The sequence below is a fragment of the Pseudophryne corroboree genome, chromosome 4 (assembly GCF_028390025.1).
Source record: "Pseudophryne corroboree isolate aPseCor3 chromosome 4, aPseCor3.hap2, whole genome shotgun sequence".
NCBI classification, from domain to species: domain Eukaryota; kingdom Metazoa; phylum Chordata; class Amphibia; order Anura; family Myobatrachidae; genus Pseudophryne; species Pseudophryne corroboree.
This window is the reverse complement of record NC_086447.1, coordinates 77,122,360-77,149,326: the sequence shown is the minus strand read 5'-3', so window position 1 is coordinate 77,149,326 and position 26,967 is coordinate 77,122,360. Positions and strand designations below refer to the sequence as shown.

General features: G+C 41.2%; 1 protein-coding gene across 1 annotated transcript in view; it reads left to right on the top strand.

The window, feature by feature from the left end:
- LOC134911117 (cytochrome P450 2K4-like) overlaps positions 1–26,247 on the top strand; it is an 85,006-nt gene extending 58,759 nt beyond the window's left edge. The window contains exons 5-9 of the mRNA XM_063919487.1: positions 4,825–5,001; positions 7,219–7,360; positions 21,579–21,763; positions 23,287–23,428; positions 26,056–26,247. Coding sequence (XP_063775557.1) covers positions 4,825–5,001; positions 7,219–7,360; positions 21,579–21,763; positions 23,287–23,428; positions 26,056–26,234 — 825 coding nt within the window. The 3' untranslated portion in view covers positions 26,235–26,247. The remainder of the gene's footprint in view (positions 1–4,824; positions 5,002–7,218; positions 7,361–21,578; positions 21,764–23,286; positions 23,429–26,055) is intronic.
- Positions 26,248–26,967: the final 720 nt, after the last annotated feature.

The window sequence follows — 26,967 nt, the reverse complement described above, 5'->3', positions numbered from 1 at the left end:
CTGGAGGGGGGGCAACTTAGGTAAAATAAAGCCAGTTTGTGCAAGGGCCTCCAAATTGCCTCTTTTTCCTGACAGTATACGTACGGACTGTCTGACGTGCCTACTTGGATGCGGTCACTCATATAATCCTCCACCATTCTTTCAATGGTGACAGAATCATATGCAGTGACAGTAGACGACATGTCAGTAATCGTTGGCAGGTCCTTCAGTCCAGACCAGATGTCAGCACTCGCTCCAGACTGCCCTGCATCACCGCCAGCGGGTGATGTCGGAATTCTTAGCCTTTTCCTCGCAGCCCCAGTTGTGGGAGAATGTGAAGGAGGAGCTGTTGACGGGTCACGTTCCGCTTGACTTGACAATTTTCTCACCAGCAGGTCTTTGAACCTCTGCAGACTTGTGAAAGAGAGATACAACGTGGGTTTTAAATCTAGGATCGAGCACGGTGGCCAAAATGTAGTGCTCTGATTTCAACAGATTGACCACCCGTGAATCCTGGTTAAGCGAATTAAGGGCTCCATCCACAAGTCCCACATGCCTAGCGGAATCGCTCTGTTTTAGCTCCTCCTTCAATCTCTCCAGCTTCTTCTGCAAAAGCCTGATGAGGGGAATGACCTGACTCAGGCTGGCAGTGTCTGAACTGACTTCACGTGTGGCAAGTTCAAAGGGTTGCAGAACCTTGCACAACGTTGAAATCATTCTCCACTGCGCTTGAGTCAGGTGCATTCCCCCTCCTTTGCCTATATCGTAGGTAGTTGTATAGGCTTGAATGGCCTTTTGCTGCTCCTCCATCCTCTGAAGCATATAGAGGGTTGAATTCCACCTCGTTTCCACCTCTTGCGTCAGATGATGGCAGGTTCAGGAGTGTTTGCTGGTGTTCCAATCTTCGGCACGCGGTGGCTGAATGCAGAAAGTGGCCCGTCGTTTTTAAAAAAATTCTGCGCCACCAAATTCAATGTATGTGCAAAACATGGGACGTGCTGGAATTTGCCCACATGTAATGCACGCACAATATTGCTGGCGTTGTCCAATGTCACAAATCCCCAGGAGAGTCCAATTGGGGTAAGCCATTCTGCGATGATGTTCCTCAGTTTCCGTAAGGTTGTCAGCTGTGTGCCTCTTATGAAAAGCGGTGATACAAAGCGTAGCCTGCCTAGAAGCGAGTTGGCGTTTGCGATATGCTGCTACTGGTGCCGCCGCTGCTGTTCTTGCTGCGGAAGGCAATACATCTACCCAGTGGGCTGTCAGTCATATAGTCCTTAGTCTGCCCTGCTCCACTTGTCCACATGTCCATGGTTAAGTGGACATTGGGTACAACTGCATTTTTTAGGACACTGGTGACTCTTTTTCTGAGGTCTGTGTACATTCTCAGTATCGCCTGCCTAGAGAAATGGAACCTAGATGGTATTTGGTACCGGGGACACAGTACCTCAAGCAATTCTCTAGTTTCCTGTGAATTTACGGTGGATACAAGAAACACATTTAACACCGCCCAGGCTGCCAAGGCCTTAGTTATCCGCTTTGCAGCAGGATGACTGCTGTGATATTTCATCTTCCTCGCAAAGGACTGTTGGACAGTCAATTGCTTACTGGAAGTAGTACAAGTGGTCTTCCGACTTCCCCCTCTGGGATGACGATCGACTCACAGCAGCGCCAGCAGCAGTAGGCGTTACACTCAAGAATGCATCAGAGGAATCCCAGGCAGGACTATTGGCTTTCCTGTGTAAGGAGGAAATTGACACTGAGGGAGTTGGTGGTGTGGTTTGCAGGAGCTTGGTTACAAGAGGAAGGGATTTAGTTGTCGGTGGACTGCTTCTGCTGTCACCCAAAGTTTTTGAGCTTGTCAATGACCTCTGATGAATGCGCTCCAGGTGACGTATAAGGGAGGATGTTCCGAGGTGGTTAACATCCTTACCCCTACTTATTACAGCTTGACAAAGGCGACAAACGGCTTGACACCTGTTGTCCGCATTTCTTTTAAAATAATTCCACACCGAAGAGGTGATTTTTTTTTTTTTTTTGTAATTTGACCAGGCATGTTAATGGCCATTTTCGTCCCATGGACAACAGGTGTCTCCCTGGGTGCCTGACTTAAACAAACCACCTCACCATCAGAATCCTCCTTGTCAATTTACTCCTCAGCGCCAGCAACACCCATATCCTCATCCTGGTATACTTCAACAGTGACATCTTCAATTTGACTATCAGGAACTGGACTGCGGGTGCTCCTTCCAGCACTTGCAGGGGGCGTGCAAATGGTGGAAGGCGCCACCTCTTCCCGTCCAGTATTGGGAAGGTCAGGCATCGCAACCGACGCAATTGGACTCTCCTTGGGGATTTGTGATTTAGAAGAACGCACAGTTCTTTGCTGTGCTTTTGCCAGCTTAAGTCTTTTCATTTTTCTAGCGAGAGGATGAGTGCTTCCATCCTCATGTGAAGCTGACCCACTAGTCATGAGGAACATAGGAGAGGGACTCAGCCGTTCCTTGCCATTCCGTGTCGTAAATGACATATTGGCAAGTTTACGCTTCTCCTCAGACGATTTTAATTTTGATTTTTGGGTCATTTTACGGAACTTTTGTTTTTTGGATTTTACATGCTCTCTACTATGACATTGGGCATCGGCCTTGACAGACTACATTGATGGCATTTCATTGTCTCGGCCATGACTAGTGGCAGCAGCTTCAGCACGAGGTGGAAGTGGATCTTGATCTTTCCCTATTTGACCCTCCATTTTTTAATGTGTGAAATGATATGCCAGTAATATATCAATAGCAATGGCCTACTGTACCGTACAGCTATATATTACATACTGGTGTTCAGCAAAATTCTGCACTGTCCTCCTACTATATATACTGCGCAAAACTTAAATGCACCACAGTTATGGATGGATAGTATACTTGATGACACAGAGGTAGGTAGAGCAGTGGACTACTGTACCGTACTGATATAATACTGGTGGATACTGGTCAGCAAAATTCTGCACTGTCCTCCTACTATATACTACAATGCAGCACAGATATGGAGCGTTTTTCAGGCAGAGAACGTAGATATTTTCAGCACACTGAGCACAGATATTTGCAGCACACTGAGCACAGATATTTGCAGCACACTAAGCACAGATATTTGCAGCACACTGAACACAACTGAGAGAACGCTGCACACGTCCTCTCCCTATCATCTCCAATGCATGAGTGAAAATGGCGGCGACGCGCGGCTCCTTATATAGAATACGAATCTCGCGAGAATCCGACAACGGGATGATGACGTTCGGGCGCGCTCGGGTTAACCGAGCAAGGCGGGAGGATCCGAGTCTGCCTCGGACCCGTGTAAAATGGGTGAAGTTCGGGGGGGTTCGGATTCCGAGGAACCGAACCCGCTCATCACTAATATTAATACCAATAATAGTAATAATTAGAAAAAAGTCCCAATATAGGGGGTAATTCCAAGTTGATTGCAGCAGGAATTTTGTTAGCAGTTGGGCAAAACCATGTGCACTGCGGGTGTGGTTCATCAAATCGACAGTATCTAGGTCGACAATGTTTAGGTCGACCACTATAGGTCGACAGTCACTAGGTCGACATGGATGGAAGGTCGACAGGGTTTCTAGGTCGACATGTGCTAGGTCGATAGGTCTAAAGGTCGACATGAGGTTGTTGTTTTTTGTGTCGTTTTCTTCGTAGAGTGACCGGGATCCCAAATTAGTGCACCGCGTCCCCTCGCATGGCTCGCTTCGCTCGCCATGCTTCGGGCATGGTGCCTTCGCTCCGCTACCGCTTCGCTCGGCACACTTTACCGTTCCAATCGTAGTCCATGTGGATCGTTAAGTATGAAAAAATTTGAAAAAAGAAAAAAAAATGTGAAAAACTCATGTCGACCTTTAGACCTGTCACCTAGCACATGTCGACCTAGAAACCATGTCGACCTTCCATCCATGTCGACCCAGTGACTGTCGACCTATAGTGGTCGACCTAAACATTGTCGACCTAGATACTGTCGATCTTCAGACCGGATCCCGTGCACTGCAGGGGAGGCAGATTTAACATGTGCAGAGAGAGTTAGATTTGGGTGTGGTGTGTTCAATCTGCAATCTAATTTGCAGTGTAAAAATAAAGCAGACAGTATTTACCCTGCACAGAAACAAAATAACCCACCCAAATCTAACTCTTACTGCACATGTTATATCTGCCTCCCCTGCAGTGCACATGGGCCCTCATTCCGAGTCGTTCGTTCGGTATTTTTCATCGCATCGCAGTGAAAATCCGCTTAGTACGCATGCGCAATATTCGCACTGCGACTGCGCCAAGTATTTTTACAATGAAGTTAGTATTTTTACTCACGGCTTTTTCATCGCTCCGGCGATCGTTGTGTGATTGACAGGAATTGGGTGTTACTGGGCGGAAACACGGCGTTTTAGGGGCGTGTGGATTAAAACGCTACCGTTTCCGGAAAAAACGCAGGAGTGGCCGGAGAAACGGGGGAGTGTCTGGGCGAACGCTGGGTGTGTTTGTGACGTCAAACCAGGAACGACAAGCACTGAACTGATCGCAGATGCCGAGTAAGTCAGATGCTACTCTGAAACTGCTAAGTAGTTTGTAATCGCAATATTGCGAATACATCGTACGCAATTTTAAGAAGCTAAGATTCACTCCCAGTAGGCGGTGGCTTAGCGTGTGTAACTCTGCTAAAATCGCCTTGCGACCGATCAACTCGGAATGAGGGCCATGGTTTTGCCCAACTGCTAACAAAATTCCTGCTGCGATCAACTTGGAATTACCCCCAAAGTTTTCAGATTTGTTTAAAATATATCTTTTTTTCTTTTTAAAGCTGTACAATATTTTTCCAACTGTGATGGAATGGCTGCCGGGAGGTCAAAGGAAAATGTTTGAAAACATCAGAACGTTTCAGGACTTTATAAGAGCGACATTTACAAAGCAGAAGAAAGAACTGGATGTGAATGACCAGAGGAATCTGATTGATGTGTTCCTGGCTAAGCAGCTGGAGGTATAACTTACATCATCTTATAATTGAGCATTCATTTACCCAGAAGTATAATCCCAGATGTGTTCTCTTACATCTTTTGTTCTATGCGCTATAAGTCGTATTACACATAACGCATGTGTGTCATGTGACTCTGTAGCGCTGAGCTTCTTTTTTGCAATTTTTTTTTTCCCCGTGATAATTCCTCATAGGGGTATATTCATTAAGAGTTTGAAACTGCCATCTTGTCGGAAAGACAACAGTTCCCGACTGATTGTGGTCGGAAGGGGTTCCGACCTATTCAATAGGGGGCCTTTTTTACCGACAAGTCGGGAATTCCCGACTTGTCGGAATACACGCGGATCGGCGGCTTCGGCCACCGAGGCGTGTGTTTTGTCGGAACAGGTTTTAGCCCCATTTCCGACAATGTCAGTCCGACTTTAAAAAAAAAAGTGGATTGCCATTGTCTGGAATGGGCCAAACCTGTCGGGTTTGGTAAATAGCAGATGCACATCATGCACACAGCGTGTTTCATAGTGGAATAAAGATTTGTCCGGCTGAAGCAGGGCGGCGGGTGACAGGGTGTGCTGGGAGTTGTAGTTTTCCCTCTCCCTCCTCCCAGCTGTATGTGATCCAGGGATCCTGCTGCTGCTCATGGACTGATCCGCATCAGCGAGGGGACTGTACACAGCCGCCGCCAGAGCTGCAGTGTGACCCGCTGCGGGTCATCACATCGGGGCCGCACTAGGTACTGTACTGGCGGGATAGTACTGATGCTCGCGGTGTAACGCAATGGCTGCAGCAGTGCGCCAGCTACTTTCCAGGAGACCCCGCTCCCATCTATATGGGTGAGCAGCAGCAGTGCGGGGAGGATGAGGATGCCCGGCCGGCACTGGGCTGTGTGGCAGCACGGAGAGGACCGGGGTGAGTAGCAGCAGCAGCAACGGCCAAATCCGATAGTCTGATTTTCCAGCTTATTGAAAAGTGCATTGTCTGATCCTTTCCAACCATGCTTGTTCGAAAGGATCCAAATTGAATATACCCCCTTAGATTCAATTTAATGCACTAGGATGCACAAGCGGCTCCTGCTGATTAAAATGATATGCAGCATGCCTAAATTCTGGGTGTTACTGCAAATGTATTTGCATACAAAATGCTCTGCTACAGTGTTTTCCTGGAAAACACTGTAACGTGGCATTTTGGATGCAGATCCAACCACAATTGCCCACAGAATATAGGCATGCCGCATATCCTATTAATCAGCCGAAGCTGCTTGTGCATCCCATTGCATTACCTTGGGGTATATTCAATAACTATCGGAAGCTGCCATCTTGTTGGAAAGACGGCAGCCTCCGAAAGTTTTAGGTCAGAAGGGGTTCCGACCTATTCGTTATGGCCCCATTTATTCCGTCGATCAGCGTGTGTTGTTTGAAGCGGGGCCAAAGCGGACAGGGTTTAGCCCCGTTTCCGACAATCTCAATCCGACTTTAAAAAAAGTCAGATTGAGATGAGTGAGCGGAGAGCAGGAGACGTGGGAGCAGCGGGGAGAGCAGGAACCCAGCGGCAGCGTCCACTTGGCTCCAGCAAGCGAGGTCCCGCTTGCTGGAGCCGGGTGGACGCTGTCGTGAGCCTCCTGTTACGCTGCTGCTGCCGCTGCTCATAAACAATGTCCCCATTGGTGGTATCCTATCCAATAACATAGCACCTGCCATTTGTACAGTTAAAAAAGTTATTAGATCGATTGATTCAGGTTTGCAAATAATTAAATGAAGGTGGCACTCACTGGATTATTATAGAAAAAAAGATTGATTTCCCAACAAATCCTCAACATAACATGGAAGTCATAGGTCAGCGTTTCAGGATGGCCCAGCGTCCTTTTCTCAAAACCAGTGTCGGACTGGGGCATGAAGGGCCCACCGGAGGGATGACGTTGTAGGGGCCCATGCTTAAGGGTGTGGCCAGGTTCCAGTGGGCGTGTGGCCAGCCACCACATAGGTTTGGCTAACCATTACATATAATAAACCATATTCTTGTGAAGTGCAATGTTACATGTATAATTCATAACTCAAGTGTACCTGGATAAAGTCTGGAACGGAGGAGTGCCCACAGGCAGTGGGGCCCACCGGTGGTTTCCCCTGTTCCCCTCTGGGCCAGTCCGACCCTGCTCAGAGCCATACATACCGTACATTAATTTATATAACTTTCCACTTTATTTTCATATGTACTATTTATTTTGTACAGGGGAAGCCAGAATCCACTCTGTACTACCACAATGACAACCTGACTGTACTGGTGGGAGATCTATTTGCTGCTGGGATGGAGACCACCTCAACCACTCTGAGATGGGGCCTCCTGCTCATGATGAAATACCCAGAGATCCAAAGTGAGAAATATACGTGAGATAATGCACACCTACTGTAAACTGAAATCTAATGCTATCACAGCGCTATGCACCATATTGAAGTGTAAGGCCACAAGGCAGGGTGTGGAACTCTTAAAGTGATTTCTCATATATCCTTGGAGTATATTTCAAAGTAGGGATTTATGATCCTTATAGTACATGAGTCAACTGATTAGACAAAGAAATAAAATATCTCAGTATTTTATTTTTCCAGAAATTTTATTAAAGGATTTCTGCAATACACAGAAAAAATGCTATGCTTCTAAGCAGAGTGGGAATACACATACTATACAATGAAACAATACTCTCAAGAGAAGACGGACACTAGAGGAGTGACAATATATACCAAAATATATAAATTGTATAAAATGTAAATGCCTATGGGTTTAAAAGTTAAGACGGAAGCAAAAGGGGTAAGGAACAGACAGAGTGGGGAGGAGGGAAGGAGGACCTCTCATGTGGCGTCTAGATGAGGAACAGAATAAGGGGTAAGATTTATTAAGCTCTGTGAAGTGATAAAGTGGAAGGTGATAAAGGACCAGCTAATCAGATCCTAACTTCCAAGTTACAGGCTGGGTTTGAAAAATGACAGTTAGGAGCTGACTGGCTGATCCTTTACCACCTTCCAAATTATCACGTCACAGAGCTTAATAAATCTGCCCCACAGTCTCTGTATCTTCAACCAATGCGGCCATGGACCTACTCAGTTGGGAAGTGAGCAGTGGAGAAGGGTTCAATGGATCCCATACAGTACCTTATGAAATTATGGTGAGGTACCATGGAGTATGCTAGTCATGAGCTCCATTTCGTAGACCTACTAGTTTTTTGATGGAGCGTGTTCAAAGTGAGGCAGGAAAGGATTTCCATGCATCGGCCAGGAGACAGGTGGTAGCACTCTGAACATGACGGGCTAGTTTATAAGGATGAGACAGGAAGTCTGGGATGGGAAAAGGTAACAAAGTACTTAAAATGGAATGGGGTGGAGGAACACAGAAGGGAAACAAGCAGAGTTTGTACTTCAGCCCAGGAGCCCTGCGCAGCTGGGCATTACTACAGATTATATGTTTGAAGGAACCTGTCATCCAGCAGTTTTTTTTCAGCAGAGGTGGCATAAGGAGAGATGCATTCTATGCAATCTGGAGGGCACGAAGTAGCAACAAAACATAAGTTTGTATACATTCTCTCTTATACGAGCAGCAGCTCCCAACCATACGTCATACCATCTTCTGCATCTAGACCTGCGGCCAGGTCAGACTCCATTGTCTCACATGAGGCTGTGTCAATGAAGAGGGAGATGTGAGGGTAGAATGGTATAGAGTTGAAATGATCCCTTGGAAGCAGAACCCAGGAGACATTATTGTTCAAATAAGGATAGTGGTCATGCACAGATTTGAGTCTGAGGACTGAAAGAAGAAATGGATGGAACATAGAGGTGGTGAGAGAGAATTTCAGTTGAACAGAGGAAAAGAATGGAAAAGCCCCTATAACCTGTAAACATTAAGGAAATGTATGTAAGAGTGGGTCCAGTTGGAGAAAGTGGAGGGACAGAGGCCAGGAGTAAAGTATAGGCTATGACAGAGCGGATTTAATAGAGAGGGAGAATGATGCAAGCCTGTTGCACTGAGACAAAATTGTGAGGGAGAGGTTGATGAATGTAGGTGAACAGGCTATGGGGGGCCAAGTGGTACAGGGGCACAATAGGCTAGTAAAAATTTGAGGTTGAAGGGAGAGAGGCCAACTCAATGTCGACCCATACTCGACCCAGGAGGGGAATGCCATTAGGTACCAACATAAAAATATAAATATTTCAGGATTTTTTAATTCACTCTGTTTTTATGTTTTGGTATAATATTACTTTTTTTTTGTTCACGTACATTAAATTGGGAAAAAAGTGTAACATTATAACTATTATATTTTATTAAGCACCACAAAAAATATGCAGAACTGGACTCTACACAGGGGTAGGCAAAAAAACACACTGCAAAACAGCAGTTATAGAGCACAAGCAGGCCATAACTAGGTGTGTGCGGAGTGTGCTCTGCACATAGCGCTGCAGGGTAGGGAGCACAGTTTGCAGCACTAGTCATATATGAATTATCTAATTTATTTCACTTGCAGCTTCCCCCCTTCTTGAAGCTCAGCATCTCCTGACCGCCCTGTCTCCTACCCCCACCCCTTTTGTCGCTAATACAGTACCTATACATCATTCATGGACTTGACTTGAGAGATCTTTTGTTGTTGACAGTCGCACTGTCATTTATTACATTTCGGGATGCTGACGTGCCCAGGATTCGAACCTGTTGCCTATGACCTTGCAGTCAGACCCTCTATTCATTGAGCTATCTGCCCTTGCATAGAAAGCTAGAGCATTCCAAGCTGGAGAGATTTATCTATATGAAGCTTACCTTGTACTTTGTGAAGGGGTGATCAGCATTGCGGCTGCGCAGATCTATGTAGTGTGTGGCTGCAAGGGATTGGATGTGTGGCTGCACACTGCACGGAACTGCTCGATTCTAGTGCTGTGTGTTTTTTTTGTTTTATGGGGTACAAGTAGCTTTATATAGTTAGAAATCTCATAGTTCTTATGTAGAATCAAGTGGCTCATTGGGTGGGATGTTTGGCAAGGATGCAGTAGGTTGTGGGTTTGAGTCCTGGGTGTAGCAGTATATTGAAATGTGTTTTTTAATGAGGGGTATTGTGGCTGAATGACGATGAGCTCTTGGGCTGAGTCCATGAATGTGGTCAGGGCCGGTGCTGGGATGTTCGGTGTCCCCTGCAAACTATACATTTTCCACCCTCCCATACTTTACAAAGGGACAGCATGTCTAAAAAAGGGGTGTGGTGTCACATGGAAGGGGTGTAGCCAAACAATATTTCCTCCATTTCAAATTATGCCACGCAGTAGCACAATCTTATTCACATTACACCGCAAGGAGTAGTTCTGCTTATAGACATAACACCCCCAGTAGTGGTGCCGCTTACACATAACACCCCCAGTAGTGGTGCCGCTTACACATAACACCCCCAGTAGTGGTGCCGCTTACACATAACACCCCCAGTAGTGGTGCCGCTTACACATAACACCCCCAGTAGTGGTGCCGCTTACACATAACACCCCCAGTAGTGGTGCCGCTTACACATAACACCCCCAGTAGTGGTGCCGCTTACACATAACACCCCCAGTAGTGGTGCCGCTTACACATAACACCCCCAGTAGTGGTGCCGCTTACATATAACGCCCCCAGTAGTGGTGCTGCTTAAACTTAATGTCCCCAATAGTAGAGCAGCTTACACATAACTCCTCCAGTAGTAGCACTGCTTATACATAACACACCCAGTAGTAACGCCACTTGCATAGAATGCCCCCAGTAGTGGCGCTGCACACTTTCTTGCTCATTCTCCCTTCAGTTTCCTATTACAGTCAGGCTGGCCAGATCTGGAGCAGCACATCCTCCTCAGTAGCAGTCTGCTGTTTCTGTGTAGCTCTGCCTCCTCAGACCCATGTATTTGACCCCCTCCATCCATGGAGATCAGCCCCCTTTGCAATGCCCAACCCTGACGCTGTCGGTGGGGGGGGGGGGGGAGGATGCTTCATGCTGCCGGCACCACTGCCTGTCATACGGTGTGAAAGATGCAGCAGCAGAGGGGACAGCATGTCCCACCAGCAGGGATGCAGAGCAGGGAGAGCGCCTCTCCAGCCAGGCACCTACCTGCCCTGCATCCCTTTGCTGAGTGGGTGGCGCCGGGCCTGAATATGGTATAAAGAGGATATTTGTGTCCAAATCCATTTCTTTCAGTGTATAATAATAATAATAATAATAATAATAATTAAAAAAAAAATATATATATATATATATATATAATATACCCAGTGTGTGTGTGTGTGTGTGCACTGCTCAAAAAAATAAAGAGAACACTAAAATAACACATCCTAGATCTTAATCAATTAAATATTCTTATTAAATACTTTGTTCTTTACATAGTTGAATGTGCTGACCACAAAATCACACAAAAATTATCAATGGAAATCAAATTTATTAACCCATGGAGGTCTGGATTTGGAGTCACCCTCAAAATTAAAGTGGAAAAACACACTACAGGCTGATCCAACTTTTATGTAATGTCCTTAAAACAAGTCAAAATGAGGCTCAGTAGTGTGTGTGGCCTCCATGTGCCTGTATGACCTCCCTACAATGCCTGGGCATGCTCCTGATGAGGTGGCGGATGGTCTCCTGAGGGATCTCCTCCCAGACCTGGACTAAAGCGTCTGCCAACTACTGGACAGTTTGTGGTGTAACGTGGCATTGCTGGATGGAGCGAGACATGATGTCCCAGATGTGCTCAATTGGATTCAGGTCTGGGGAATGGGCGGGCCAGTCCATAACATCAATTCCTTCGTCTTGCAGGAACTGCTGACACACTCCAGCCACATGAGGTCTAGCATTGTCTTGCATTAGGAGGAACCCAGGGCCAACCGCACCAGCATATGTTCTCACAAAGGGTCTGAGGATCTCATCTCGGTACCTAATGGCAGTCAGGCTACCTCTGGTGAGCACATGGAGGGCTGTGCGGCCCCCCAAAGAATTGCCACCCCACACCATTACAGACCCACTGCCAAACCGGTCATGCTGGAGGATGTAGCAAATCTAGGTTTATCCTGCACCAGACTGAATATAATTAATTGACTGAATCATAAAAACCAACTAAACAAAAACAAATTAAGCCCAAATGGGCAGCTATTCTTGCGTTGGAGGTGCTCCCAGGAATAGTGTACCAGATACAAATTGATTCGGTGGGTGTGGAAGCACCCACACCTCACCAAAAAGAAGAAATTCCTATGTTTGGAGCACTCTTTTTAATAATATTATGTATGAATGGGTGAAAAATGTATTTAGTTTAGAACTTAGCTTTTATTATTCAAATACTCAACTAAAAAATGATAACAGGGGTATACTAGAAATATCAATTGATTAATCCCCTTATGAGCAGTGATAAAAATAAGTAAGTGAGAGCAAATGCTATCGTCTTGAGATTATGTATTTTGCTCAAAAATGAATGACCAAACAAAGATAGTAATCTATCAAATTTATTAAATAAGCAGCAGTAGTGATATTGGTGATATATATTCTTGCGTGCAATCAAAAAGATTATTTTAGGAAATTAATTGATCTTTAGGTATTAAACTTGAATATCTCATATAAAGTCCAAACTGATAATATATGTCTGGATTTCACCTGGCGGTATAAATAATGCTATACATATAGGATCGGCTTCTCCCCATACTTCAAAGTTTTTTTGTACATCAAATACTAACATCCCTTCCATACAAAAGAAAAAATGCTATCCATGTCTGTGTAGAGACAAATGAGGAATACATACAGTAGTTGCAATTAGACTATGCTGGACACTCTGTCTACATTTTGGTTCATTTGTATCTTTAAACAGGAAACTGACACATTGATGTTTATATCAACAGAGTATGTAACGGATGCAGGTGCCTTACACAGCCACTATTCGTAAGGGCCACATTCTAGTCATAGTGTAACAAACCACATAAGTCAGTCCAACATGATCATATTAGGAAAGGAAATAACAATATACATTAGAGCTTCTATACAATTTGTTAATTATCTGTATTCAGAAATCATATTATTGCATGGAGAATTTAAACAACCAAGATCATGTTGTAATGTGTCGTAGACCGTAGGAAAGAAAAGATTTTTTACACTGGCATGGATAGTAGAAAAATAAATACTGACACTCTAGTCAACTAATCCCATCTGCTGTCTAACCTCATCCATGAGCGGAGGAAAGATGAGTAGGACCGTCGACTGTGTCACAGAAATAAGAAAAATAGGCACACTGGCTAAAGACCCCGTTGTGGTGTTAGATGGGCCCTGGTGCTAATAAGCCTTGCAAGGTCCTAAATGCGCCACTTGGGCCTGAGCCAGAGTCCGAAAGTAAAAAGGACCAAAGTGACAGTGTAAATCACACCTATATTGATATCACTAAATCATTAGAAAACATTTTAATTGTGTACTGAAATTGCCCACACCAGAATTATTCCTAGTGGAAAATATTGCTAATACAGGATAACTATAATATATGTCTTAGTGAGCACAGATTGGACAGTATCTCAGGTATTCACATTCACATTGATTGCACATTGCTCATTGCCATATTGCTAAAGAGATTAATACCTATTGTATTAACAAAAGTACACGAACATTACCTATCACATGTGAGACTGAAACAAAAACTACAGGAAAAAAGGATAGTGGGCACTCCAGTTCACTGATTCCATCTGCTGTCTGACCTCATCATTAGAGCGGAGGACAGATGAAAATAGGATCGTGGGCTGTGCCGTGGAAAAAGAGAAGACGGACAGCAGCTTGAGAAGCCGTACGTGGTGTTAGGCGAACCCTGTTGCCGTTTGCCGTGCAGGGTCCGGATGCGCCACCGGAAACCAGGTGTTCGTCCGTGAAAATAAAAAAAAAGAGAAGAAAAGATGTGGGGAGTGTCGGGTAAGTATGTCTAAAACACAGGTCACTGTACGTTACCACTATTGATCGCGGTATCCCCGAGCTCAGTCGATCCTGGCCGCCCGATCACTTTGAATTGCTGCTGCTGGTCACGGCTCCCCCTGCAGTGAGGAGTCCGTGTGTGAGGCCGTTATTGGACGTACGTTTCACCACCTGGGCTTGCTTACCTGGCAGCCTATAGTGGTGTTCAGATTGTACATTTAAAAAGAGATCATCAGCCAATCATTTTCCTGAGATCCTAATTGCCTACTTATGGCGTGAGTCTGTCCAGCTGTTCTATCCATTAAGCAATGCTTGTTCTATTAGAACTCCACAAATAGTAATAATGTCGGATTGTCATCTCAAGGATAAGTATGGGATTACTATTATGCATAGAGATTATTCGTGCAGAATAGCACAAGTGGATCACGATAGTATCATACTGGTTAGAGTGACATTTCCAACGTTTGATATATTAGATCATAAGTATCAGATAAGTGTTTAGTTAATAAACAAAATTTAAAGATAGGATTTTAATTAATCAGACCGATGATATATGCTGAATTGTCCGGAAAAAAAATTAAAAATTAAAAACCAAAACTCAATTAGCACTTTTCAAAAATAAGATTATAGTAATTAGGATGAACAATAAATTTAAAAAGGATTTAAACTATAAAATTATTGATGGAAGAATTAATTAATTGAAAAGGGAAGAGAAAAAATATATAAGAATATTAGGATAAAGAATTCATGATGGTAATAATAATAATCATGATCAAGACAGGAATAACTGTGATTGCCTACTGATATTAAATTAATAAACAAATGTAAAAATTAATTATGAATATAATATAAGAAAATTACATATTTTTGAAACGATAATACCTGGGACATAACCTATTGTTATGACCATAGAATCAAAACTACTACACCAAAGTGAGTGTGAAGTGAAAGTTAGACACTAATAAAATGAAAATATTAAACACCGAAAAAAAGGAGGGGGGGGTGAAGGGATAGGTGGGAAAAAGAAGGAAAATGTATGTGAGAAGTGGAAAAAAGTGATTATACTTGAGGAAGAAAATGTATGTGTATCATAGGTGTTAATTGTCAATTTATGAATGTTTAGAAACTGGTTGTGTAATAATATAGCTATGAAGTGAAAGGTTTGAGTCCTATATGTAAGTCTACTTAATGCTAATCAAGTAGACATGGGTTGAACCTGATATGTGTGATGTCGTGAGTAAAAAGTGAATTACTGAAGTGATTAAAAATGAACGCTAAAAAAATCATGTACTCGTGAGATAACAAAAACAAATGTAAATTAGTGATTGTGGTAGAAATGTCACCATATTTGATTGTGGCGGGAAAGTGTACCAAGTTCCTATTCAAAAATGAAAAAAAGGGAAAAGGGAAAAAGGTAAGTAAGGAAGAGCAAAGAGGGGTAAAATTAGGAATGTAGTGATAATTGTATATTATTGAAATGCGCTGGTACTTAGTTTACTGTTACAGTTGTTGTATTGATATGGTCTGCAAAAATTGACCTGATACATAACATGCAATAGAAGTATGTATTAAGGACCGGGGTACAAAAAAATTAATTAAAACTAGTAAAGATTGAAAGTAGAAAAAGAAAAAGCCATTTAAGATCTAGAAAAGGTGTCTCAGTTCCACATGGAAATGATCATAGAAACACCGTATAGTTTGTGTTCATTGAGACCTGATGGAGCTAAACTTCCCAATAAATAGGTCCACTGGCTCTCCTTTTTGAGTAATTCCTGCATTGCGTCACCCCCTCTGATTCCAAGTTTAACCTTTTCCAGGCCAAAGGCTTGCATTCGATGGGTGTTATCATTACGATGGAGATAGAAATGTCTAGCCACCGTGGTTATTTGTCAGAAATTCTGCATATCTCTGTCCACATTCCGAATTGTTCCTGCATGCTCCAATATCCACTGTTTAAACATACGTGTGGTTATTCCCACATATCTTTTACCACATAGACACTGTAGGCAATACACCCCATTGGTTGTTTTACAGTTAAAGTAGTCAGAGATCCTATGTTGATTACCAAATTTGTCTGTAATCTCTTGTATTGGCTTCATGTAATCACAGGCCCTGCAGGTCCCACATGGGTATGTGCCTCTTACTGAGGGAGAGATGGAAGGATGTCGTTGGTAATGACTTTGTACCCAATGATCCTTTATATTAGGTGGCCTTCTCCAGCTCATCGAGACCTTGTCTCCCAGACTAATTGCTAAGTCTGGGTCAGACAACAGAACATGCCAGTGAGGAGTCCGTGCGTGAGGACGTTATTGGACGTACGTTTCACCACCTGGGCTTGCTCACCTGGCAGCCTATAGTGGTGTTCAGATGGTACATTTAAAAAGAAATCATCAGCCAATCATTTTCCTGAGATCCTAATTGCCTACTTATGGCGTGAGTCTGTCCAGCTGTTCTATCCATTAAGCAATGCTTGTTCTATTAAAACTCCACAAATAGTAATAATGCCGGATTGTCATCTCAAGGATAAGTATGGGATTACTGTTATGCACAGAGATTATTCGTGCAGAATAGCACAAGTGGATCACGATAGTATCATACTGGTTAGAGTGACATTTCCAATGTTTAATATATTAGATCATAAGTATCAGATAAGTGTTTAGTTAATAAACAAAATTTAAAGAGAGGATTTTAATTAATCAGATCGATGATATATGCTGAATTGTCCGAAAAAAAAATTAAAAATTAAAAACCAAAACTCAATTAGCACATTTCAAAAATAAGATTATAGTAATTAGGATGAACAAAAAATTTAAAAAGGATTTAAACTATAAAATTATTGATGGAAGAATTAATTAATTGAAAAGGGAAGAGAAAAAATATATAAGAATATTAGGATAAAAAATTCATGATGGTAATAATAATAATCATGATCAAGACAGGAATAACTGTGATTGCCTACCGATATAAAATTAATAAACAAACATAAAAATTAAATATGAATATAATATAAGAAAATTACATATTTTTGAAACGATCCGGACCCTGCAAGGCAAACGGCAACAGGGTTCGCCTAACACCACGTACGGCTTCTCAAGCTGCCGTCCGTCTTCTCTTTTTCCACGGCACAGCCCACGATCCTACTCTCATCTGTCCTCCGCTCTAATGATGAGGTCAGACAGCAGATGGGATCAGTGAACTGGAGTGCCCACTATCCTTTTTTCCTGTAGTTTTTGTTTCAGTCTCACATGTGATAGGTAATGTTCGTGTACTTTTGTTAATACAATAGGTATCAATCTCTTTAGCAATATGGCAATGAGCAATGTGCAATCAATGTGAATGTGAATACCTGAGATACTGTCCAATCTGTGCTCACTAAGACATATATTATAGTTATCCTGTATTAGCAATATTTTCCACTAGGAGTAATTCTGGTGTGGGCAATTTCAGTACACAATTAAAATGTTTTCTAATGATTTAGTGATATCAATATAAGTGTGATTTACACTGTCACTGTGGTCCTTTTTACTTTCGGACTCTGGCTCAGGCCCAAGTGGCGCATTTAGGACCTTGCAAGGCTTATTAGCACCAGGGCCCATCTAACACCACGACGGGGTCTTCAGCCAGTGTGCCTATTTTTCTTATTTCCGTGACACAGTCGACGGTCCTACTCATCTTTCCTCCGCTCATGGATGAGTTTAGACAGCAGATGGGATTAGTTGACTAGAGTGTCAGTATTTATTTTTCTACTATCCATGCCAGTGTAAAAAATCTTTTCTTTCCTACTGTCTATGACACATTACAACATGATCTTGGTTGTTTAAATTCTCCATGCAATAATATGATTTCTGAATACAGATAATTAACAAATTGTATAGGAGCTCTAATGTATATTGTTATTTCCTTTCCTAATATGATCATGTTGGACTGACTTATGTGGTTTGTTCCACTCTGACTAGAATGTGGCCCTTACGAATAGTGGCTGTGTAAGGCACCTGCATCTGTTACATACTCTGTTGTTATAAACATCAATGTGTCAGTTTCCTGTTTAAGGATACAAATGAACCAAAATGCAGACAGTGTCCAGCACAGTCTAATTGCAACTACTGTATGTATTCCTCATTTGTCTCTATACAGATATGGATAGCATTTTTTCTTTTGTATGGAAGGGATGTTAGTATTTGATGTACAAAAAAACTTTGAAGTATGGGGAGAAGCCGATCCTATATGTATAGCATTATTTATACCGCCAGGTGAAATCCAGACATATTATCAGTTTGGACTTTATATGAGATATTCAAGTTTAATACCTAAAGATCAATTAATTTCCTAAAATAATCATTTTGATTGCACGCAAGAATATATATCACCAATATCACTACTGCTGCTTATTTAATAAGTTTGATAGATTACTATCTTTGTTTTGTCATTAATTTTTGAGCAAAATACATAATCTCAAGATGATAGCATTTGCTCTCACTTACTTATTTATACCACTGCTCATAAGGGGATTAATCAATTGATATTTCTAGTATACCCCTGTTATCATTTTTTAGTTGAGTATTTAAATAATAAAAGCTAAGTTTTAAACTAAATACATTTTTCACCCATTCATACATAATATTATTAAAAAGAGTGCTCCAAACATAGGAATTTCTTCTTTTTGGTGAGGTGTGGGTACTTCCACACCCACCAAATCAATTTGTATGATGGAGGATGTTGCAGGCAGCAGAACGTTCTCCTTGGCGTCTCCAGACTCTGTCACATCTGTCACATGTGCTCAGTGAGAACCTGCTTTCATCTGTGAAGAGCACAGGGCGCTAGTGGCGAATTTGGCAATCTTGGTGTTCTCTGGCAAATGCCAAACGTCCTGCACGGTGTTGGGCTGTAAGCACAACCCCCACCTGTGAACATTGGGCCCTCACCCCACCCTCATGGAGTCTGTTTCTGATCATTTGAGTAGACACGCGCACATTTGTGGCTTGCTGGAGGTAATTTTGCAGGGCTCTTGCAGTGCTCCTCCTGTTCCTCCTTGCACAAAGGCGGAGGTAGCAGTCCTGCTGCTGGGTTGTTGCCCTCCTACGGCCTCCTCCACGTCTCCTGATGTACTGGCCTGTCTCCTGGTAGCGCCTCCATGCTCTGGACACTACGCTGACAGACACAGCAAACCTTCTTGCCACAGCTCGCATTGATGTGCCATCCTGGATGAACTGCACTACCTGAGGCACTTGTGTGGGTAGTAGACTCCGTCTCATGCTACCACTAGAGTAAAAGCACCACCAGCTTTCAAAAGTGACCAAAACATCAGCCAGAAAGCATAGGAGCTGAGAAGTGGTCTGTGGTCACCACCTGCAGAACAACTCCTTTATTGGGGGTGTCTTGCTAATTGCCTATAATTTCCACCTGTTGTCAATTCCATTTGCACAACAGCATGTGAAATTGATTGTGAATCAGTGTTGTTTCCTAAGTGGACAGTTTGATTTCACAGAAGTGTGATTGACTTGGAGGTACATTGTGTTGTTTAAGTGCCCCCTTTATTTTTTTGAGCAGTGTGTGTGTGTGTGTGTGTGTGTGTGTGTATATATATATATATATATATATATATATATATATATATATTAGCAAAATGGTAGAACTCAGCGCCTTCTTTGTTAGATTGTTTCCAAGTGAAAATAAAACAATAATATGCATACCGCAACCCATGTGTATTGAGGCCTGTAGTATGAACCCTGCTCTATTCTGGTCACAATCTTCTGGCTTTCCCAGCGACTCTGTGAATGGACCGTAAGGAGACCAAAAGAGCAATAATAGTGTAATACTGCCAAGAAAGGTGTGCTTGTGTGAAAATTTCAGATGTGGTCAAGACTATTCAAATAGTTATATAGTACACCCTGTGTCAGGTATATAAACAAATCAGTGTGCCCACAACCTATGGTAGTTTAAAAGTAAGTACCCTCTGGTCTTTATATTTCTTGCATATAATGGGTTCTTTATGGTGTTCTTCTCTTGTAGTTTCCAGTGGGGACCCTTAATAGTGATATAGAATCTCCAAAAGTCGGGAAGTAAAGCCCATAGTATAGTAGTTTAAAATATTTTAATATAAACATAACATGTAAGTAACAGTACATATAGATTGGACTCGTACAATAAAAATTTGTTAAGCTTATCTGAGATCCTCCTGGAGGAGTGGATTCACAGGAAAACAGCAACTTACAGTTGATGACAGTATAGGACAAGTACAGGGTAAATAAACATAGTTACATCAGCAGATGACACTGGAATAAGTATTAGGTGGCAGAAGACTGCTGGATGTGGTACAGTTGAAGATTATTAAAGTAAGACAAAGGATAAGAACATGAGGGAAGAGTGCCCTGCTCGTGAGAGCTTACTTTCTAAAGGGGAGGGGTAGACAGACATGGGTGACACAGATGGGGTACGTAGAGAACATGGAACAGAGGGTTAGGATGAGATTTGATGAGTCATTGTGGTCACCAATTAAGTACTCGGTGAACCTGTACCCAACATACAGTATGGTTGAGTATCCAAGTCACTGAAGGAGAGTAGGAGAACCCTGGTGACATGGATAGTTCTATGGGGATAACAAGGAGAAAAAATGAGCAGCTTAAGGGAATGATACATGGAGAAGGGGTAAAGGATATGAGTAATGAGTTGAATGGAGGGCAAGTAAGCTTTAATACAATTGACTTTTAAATGTGCATGTAGAACTGGAGAGAAGGGTAAATGAGGGCATGAGATCTAGAGAGGTGGAGAAGACTGGGCAAAGACTTGGAGGCAGGTATGAGGGGAAAGTGACTTGGGTGGAGGTGAGATTGTGCTTGAAAGAGGAACAGAGACTGTGAGAGTAGTGGCCTTGTGCCACACTATCCTTTTTTTTTTTTTTTTTTACTTGGAATGCTCAGTTTTTATGATTGAAAGCTCTATTGGAACAGGTATAGCTAAATAACAAGTAAGGGACCTTTAAATAATAATGATTGAAACATTTTGAACTGTAATAATGACTAGTGCTGACTGAAATTTCCAGCTGTTCCATTAAATATTTTCCTCATTCCACTTTTATAAATATCAATGAAAACAGTAACAAAGCACAAAGGCACACGCGATTAAAAACAAAGGTTTGCAATAAAGATGAAACTTATTATATTAGACCGCTAAGAGAGAAAAAACTGTAGGAATAATAATTGGAAATTATGACCAAAAAGTTATTCATTATAGATGTTTTCTATTTATATTTACAATACATGAAAAATACCATGCATTAACTGTGTAGCATTAAATTGAACACCAATACATTTTATTTGGGCAAAGTAGTTCTACCTAAACAAGATTAAGACATACAAACTACTTGGATAGCAGCCATCCACAATTTGTATATAAACCAATACAAGTAATAAGTGAAAAGCTCACTGAGTGTAACTGAAGAGCCAGATTTGTGAATTCAGTTCTACTTGTTAAAAATAAAAATTTTCAATTGATATCATTTATTTTAAATGGTTGTGTAGTTTTTTTTTTATGTGAAATGGTTTTGGGCTCTTGTACTTTCTGTACTTTTTTTTCTCTATTGCTTGTAGTAGTAGTAGTAGTAGTAGTAGTAAGCGCTGCATAGTGCTTTTGGGCTCTAAAATATTTAGAAGTGAAATACAGTATATCTTCTCTGGCAGAAAAAGTGCAAAATGAAATTCAAAGAGTAGTTGGATCATCTCAACCCCAATTGGAGCATAGGAAACAAATGGCGTACACCGATGCCGTCGTTCATGAAATTCAGCGGTTTGGTGATATCGCACCGGCTGGTGTCCCTCACGCAACTAATCAGGACGTCACATTCAGGAGCTACTTTATTCCAAAGGTGAGATTTCAATTTCTCTAAGCATATCATAGGGAATCTACTTGGTTCAGTTACTGATGGCCATAGCAATAGTCATAAAATAAAGGGTTACTGGAACAACTTAAAAATAAACACATACATACACTCCTTTTAAAAAAAAATTGCAAAGAAAAATATTCTGGCTCTATTTGAGCTAAGCAAACCATGTACTACTGAGCTGTTTCCATGGTGCTTCTTTAGGAAAGCTTCTGACCTTTTCCAAGATGGCCACCATTTGGTTTTCTACACGTGTGTTATCATCTTGTCCCTGTGTATGAGTGGCACACAAATGTTTTCCATTTATCTTCTGATAGACCCTGCGATATCATGGAGAGATCTGCTGCCATGGTACACCTCTACCACCTCTCTATGCACCACTACCCACATACATCACCGGTGCTCTGTATGTTCCGCTCAAGCTCTACTCCATCCAGATAATGTGGGTGTGTAATTGTGAGTGTTGTTGTACAACGCGCTACTACTCAATAAACCACACGATTTGTAAAGTCTTGGGCTGTTTGATGCATTTGATGGATCTGCTGGTGTAGACTACTTACTCTGCTTATGCCATCCCCAAATAATACACAAATACTGTATCAAAAATGTTCCTCTTTTTCTCTATGCGCAGAGATTAGCAGCAAGCAGTTGACCCCTATTTAACTCCCTGTCAATTCCTATATGCTCTTGAAGTCCCTAGCAGGGAAGAAATGCATAAACCCATTCCAGCAATTTATAGCAGAATTTCCAAAAATGCACATCAACAGTGATGCAGTGGTAGACCTCATTCAACTCCCACCAAAAAGCAGGGGTGTAATGGTTAGCATTACTGCCTCACAGAACTGAGGTCTTGGGTTTGAATCCCACCACAGATTATTCTAACTGTATGGAGTATGTATAGTCTCGCTGTGCTTTGTTTGTTTTTCTCCAAATATTTCAGGTTTCAGTCCACAATTCAAAAATATACAGGTAGGTTATTTGCTGCATGACAGAAATTAACTCTAGTGCGTATGTGTATGTACATGTGGTAGTGAACTAAAGCCCATATTCATCAAGCCTTGGAGAGTGATAAATTGCACAGTGATAAAGTACCAAACAACCAGTTGGTGCCTTATCATTCTCCACTTTATCACTCTTAAAGGCTTGATAAATCTGGACCATAGACTGTAAACTCGCTGCTGGATTAAAAGCTAAGCGTTTCTGATCTTATTACATACAGTACTGAATCTCCTGCTTTCTATTTTGTTCTAGCAACATTTAATTATGACCATAAACAGTCGTTTCCATATGTTTTAAGGACAGAATTGGCTAAATAAATGTGCACCATAATCTGGTCAATTTTAGATATTCAGATATAGTGAAATTGACTACAATCTCTCATGTTTTATCCGTCACTTTGAACAACTAGGTCTGCATATACTGTATATGTGCTCCAAAATATTCCTTCTGTTTAACTCTTTATGTCTGTTACACAGTGGTCCGGTTCTAACTGGCTATTTTTCATCTAGGGTACCATGGTGATTCCATTTCTATCCTCTGCACTGAAAGATGAAGCCTACTTTGAAAGGCCAGAAGAGTTTTACCCGGAACATTTTCTCACCCCAGAAGGACATTTCAAGAAGAATGAGGCATTCATACCATTCTCATTGGGTAATGCTAATAATGAACATATTTTATAGATGGAACCTTCATTATTGGGCAGTAACCTTAATAATGGAGAGCTTAGATCTACAATTATTGTGATGCTTAGGAGTCATTTGTTCAAAGAAAAAAAAATTATATGCATTTATTCATTCTAATAGAGGATGTTTTAGCACACACAGGGTGTTTTCTGTTAACACTGTATACAATATGTTACTATTTTTGCTATTAGTGGATGTGCAGTGCTTTTAAATCTGAATTTTAATGTATTTTACCTTCTACATACAGTATGCAGATGCACTACTACTTTCCTGTTTAGTAAATTCTGAAAAACACTCCCAGCTCATGGCAGAAAATTAAATGTTACATTATACTTCTGTCTTATGGCTCTATTTATCACAATCCACATTTTTAATGCGCAAGTGATAAATATTTTTTTCCTAATTTCACAAATGGAAAATGTAATATTTTCTCTGTTATTTAGCATTTTACTCTGGCCAGGACATGGGCTCCAATAAGAGCCATAGCTTATGCTATATTTATTTGTATGACCTGAGAGTGACTGTTTTTGTTTGTTCTGTGCATGATTATTACTTACCATTTTTAAAACTTTGTCAGTATACATAATATAATGAAAGTATCATTACAATTGAACAATTTAATAAATAAATACAGTAGATGAGTGCAGTAATTGTGTGTAAAGTTCTATATTTTAATTCACAATACTCATGTGATGGGAAAACCTAAATAAAATCAAACAAATCTGAATACATGATTCCGGAAAAAGATATTTATAAATAAATAAATAGGAAAGAACATTTATGAATAATAATAATTATTATTATTATTATTATTATTATTCGTAGTCTCCCATATCCAAAATGCTTGGGACCAGAAGTATTTTAAATATTGGAGTTTTCTAGATTATTTGCATACCATAATGAGATCTTAGGTATGGGGCCCAAGTCTAAACACAGAATGCATTTATGTTTCATATACACATAGCCTGAAGGTAATTTTTTTAATGTACAATATGTTTATTAATTTTGTGCATGAAACAAAGTTTACATTAAACCATCAGAAAACAAAATAATATTAATACTGTATAATATAGGGCAGTACGGATGGTGTAATGGGTAGCATTACTGCCTCACAGCACTGAGGTCATGGGTTCGATTCCTACCATGGTCCCAACTGTGTAGAGTTTGGATATTCTCCTTGTAGTTGCGTGGGTTTCCTCCGGGTGCTCCGGTTTCCTCCCACACTCCAAAAATATATTGGTAGGTTAATTGGATCCCAACAAAAATTAACCCTAGCGTGAATGTGTGATCGTGTACATGTGATAGGGAATATAGATTGGAAGCTCCACTGGGGCTGGGACTGATGTGAATGGGCAAATATTCTCTGGAAAGCGCTGCGGAATATGTGTGCGCTATATAAATAACTGGTAATAATAAAAACATTCCATATTTTGGAATTTTTTATATTGAAGACTCAACCAGTAATAATAATAACTTCAGTTCTCTATAACCACATCTAATTCCTATCACATGTTGAATATGTATTGGGATGCAAAGAGAACATTTTTGGAATATATCATGATAGCTCCCTGAACAGTCTGAAGGTGCTACTGTATTTACATTTTCAACTACTGTAGTACTTTTTCTTTCATTTATAGCTATGTCCAAAATCAAATTTGAGCATTTAAATAACAAAGATTATGAAATAAGATGATTATTTAAAGAAACAGAACTTGAAGTTAATTTTAGTAGATATTCTGTATACTAATTTGAGTTTAGCTGGTAAGTATGGGTGCAAAGCAAATCTTTAATAGAACATGCCAACTGTGCCACCATATTGTTTCCATTTTTCTATTGTAATTCTACCTTGGGCTAAAAGAACAAGTTTCATAAAATTCACTTTTTCTACTCATTAATTTTATTTAAAAAAAAAACAAATTTTAAATTCACAAACAATTTCTGCACTCAACTATTTATTTATTTATTTATTAATTCATTAAGTAATTAATTCAATTGTACTGGTAACCTCTAGCATTTAAGATCTTATGAGCAGAGCCTTTTCTCATTTTGTTTTCTTTCCTGTAAATAACTATCTAATTTGAGGGTTGTAATTATTTATAATACCAATTTGTAAGCAGGTCTGTATTGTCTTATTTGCTTAGTTTTGCACTTATATAATTTTGCTCTAAACAAAGTTCAAAGGTGGAGATGTACCTCTGAAACAATACCTTTTTGAATTGCACTATTTAATGGGACTTTATTGGTTCTCAGCTGCATAATCCAGACCCTTGGTAAAAGGTCACAAAGCAACTGAGGATGGTGTGACTATAGGCATGTGCCCACTAACTAACACACACACACACACACACACACACACACACACACACACACACACACACATTGCGGCAAACTAGTTGTAAGTGGTATGAGGATGGGTACATCTGTATTGTGTAATGCTATCATTTCAGGAGTATGGTTATGTTACTGTTAGTATGACTATTCAGATTTGTAGAATAGAAATAAAGTGAGTGTTAAAGTTATGAATGCTCATAGTCTTTATAAAAAAAACTGTAGTGTTTAGCTACTATTAATGTTACCTCTTTTTGTTTGTCGCAGGTAAAAGAAGCTGTGCTGGGGAAAGCCTGGCTAATATGGAGCTGTTTCTATTCTTCACATCGCTGCTGCAGAACTTCACCTTCCAAGCTCCTTCCAGAGCTGAACTAGACCTCACCCCTGCAAAGGGTTTAACTAGTGCCCCACAGCCTTACACAATGTGTGCTATACCCCGCAGCTAGAACATGGTTTCAGGCAAGCTAATTTGAAACGTATGTCCTATTATTTAGACTTACAGAATCTAAATAAAATATATCCACTGTGCTGATAACGTTGCATTTCCTGACTGTAATTAGATAGAGAATATTTATAGGTGACCATAAATGATTCGGGAGGCGGTTGGTTGATAGACAGTTAAAAGGTCGACACCATAGGGTCGACAGGATCAAAAGGTTAAGTCAACATGAAAGAAGGTTGACACACACACACATGGTTGATACATGTTTCTTAGTTTTTTTTAATGTTTTTACTTTTGCTGCAGTTACTATCCATTTCTCCGGCTGGGTCCACAGGTTATCCACAGGATAACATTGGGATATGCCGGAGCGACAGCGGAAATGGCACCAAGCAGTCACGAGGTTTCTGGCCTCCCAGGATGCATCAGGGCTTCTCCATATAATCCCGCCCACTGACTCAGTCCAACCAGTTTTTTGTTTGGTGCGGCAGGAGCCAGACCATGGTCACAGGGCTGCAGTTAATAGCAGCCTGAAGCTTTTCTTTTATTTTTATAGGCTTACTATGTTTTTTTTTTCCTGTGAGCGACTTTTCTTAACAGCATCTTAAATACATACTAGAAAGAGTCGCTCCAACAACTCTCCACCGGGTCGCAACAACGCTTACCTTCGCAGTATAGTGCTGTCTCGACGGGCGTCTTTGTCTGATGATTCTAGCAGGTCCAGCAGACGTAACCAGGCT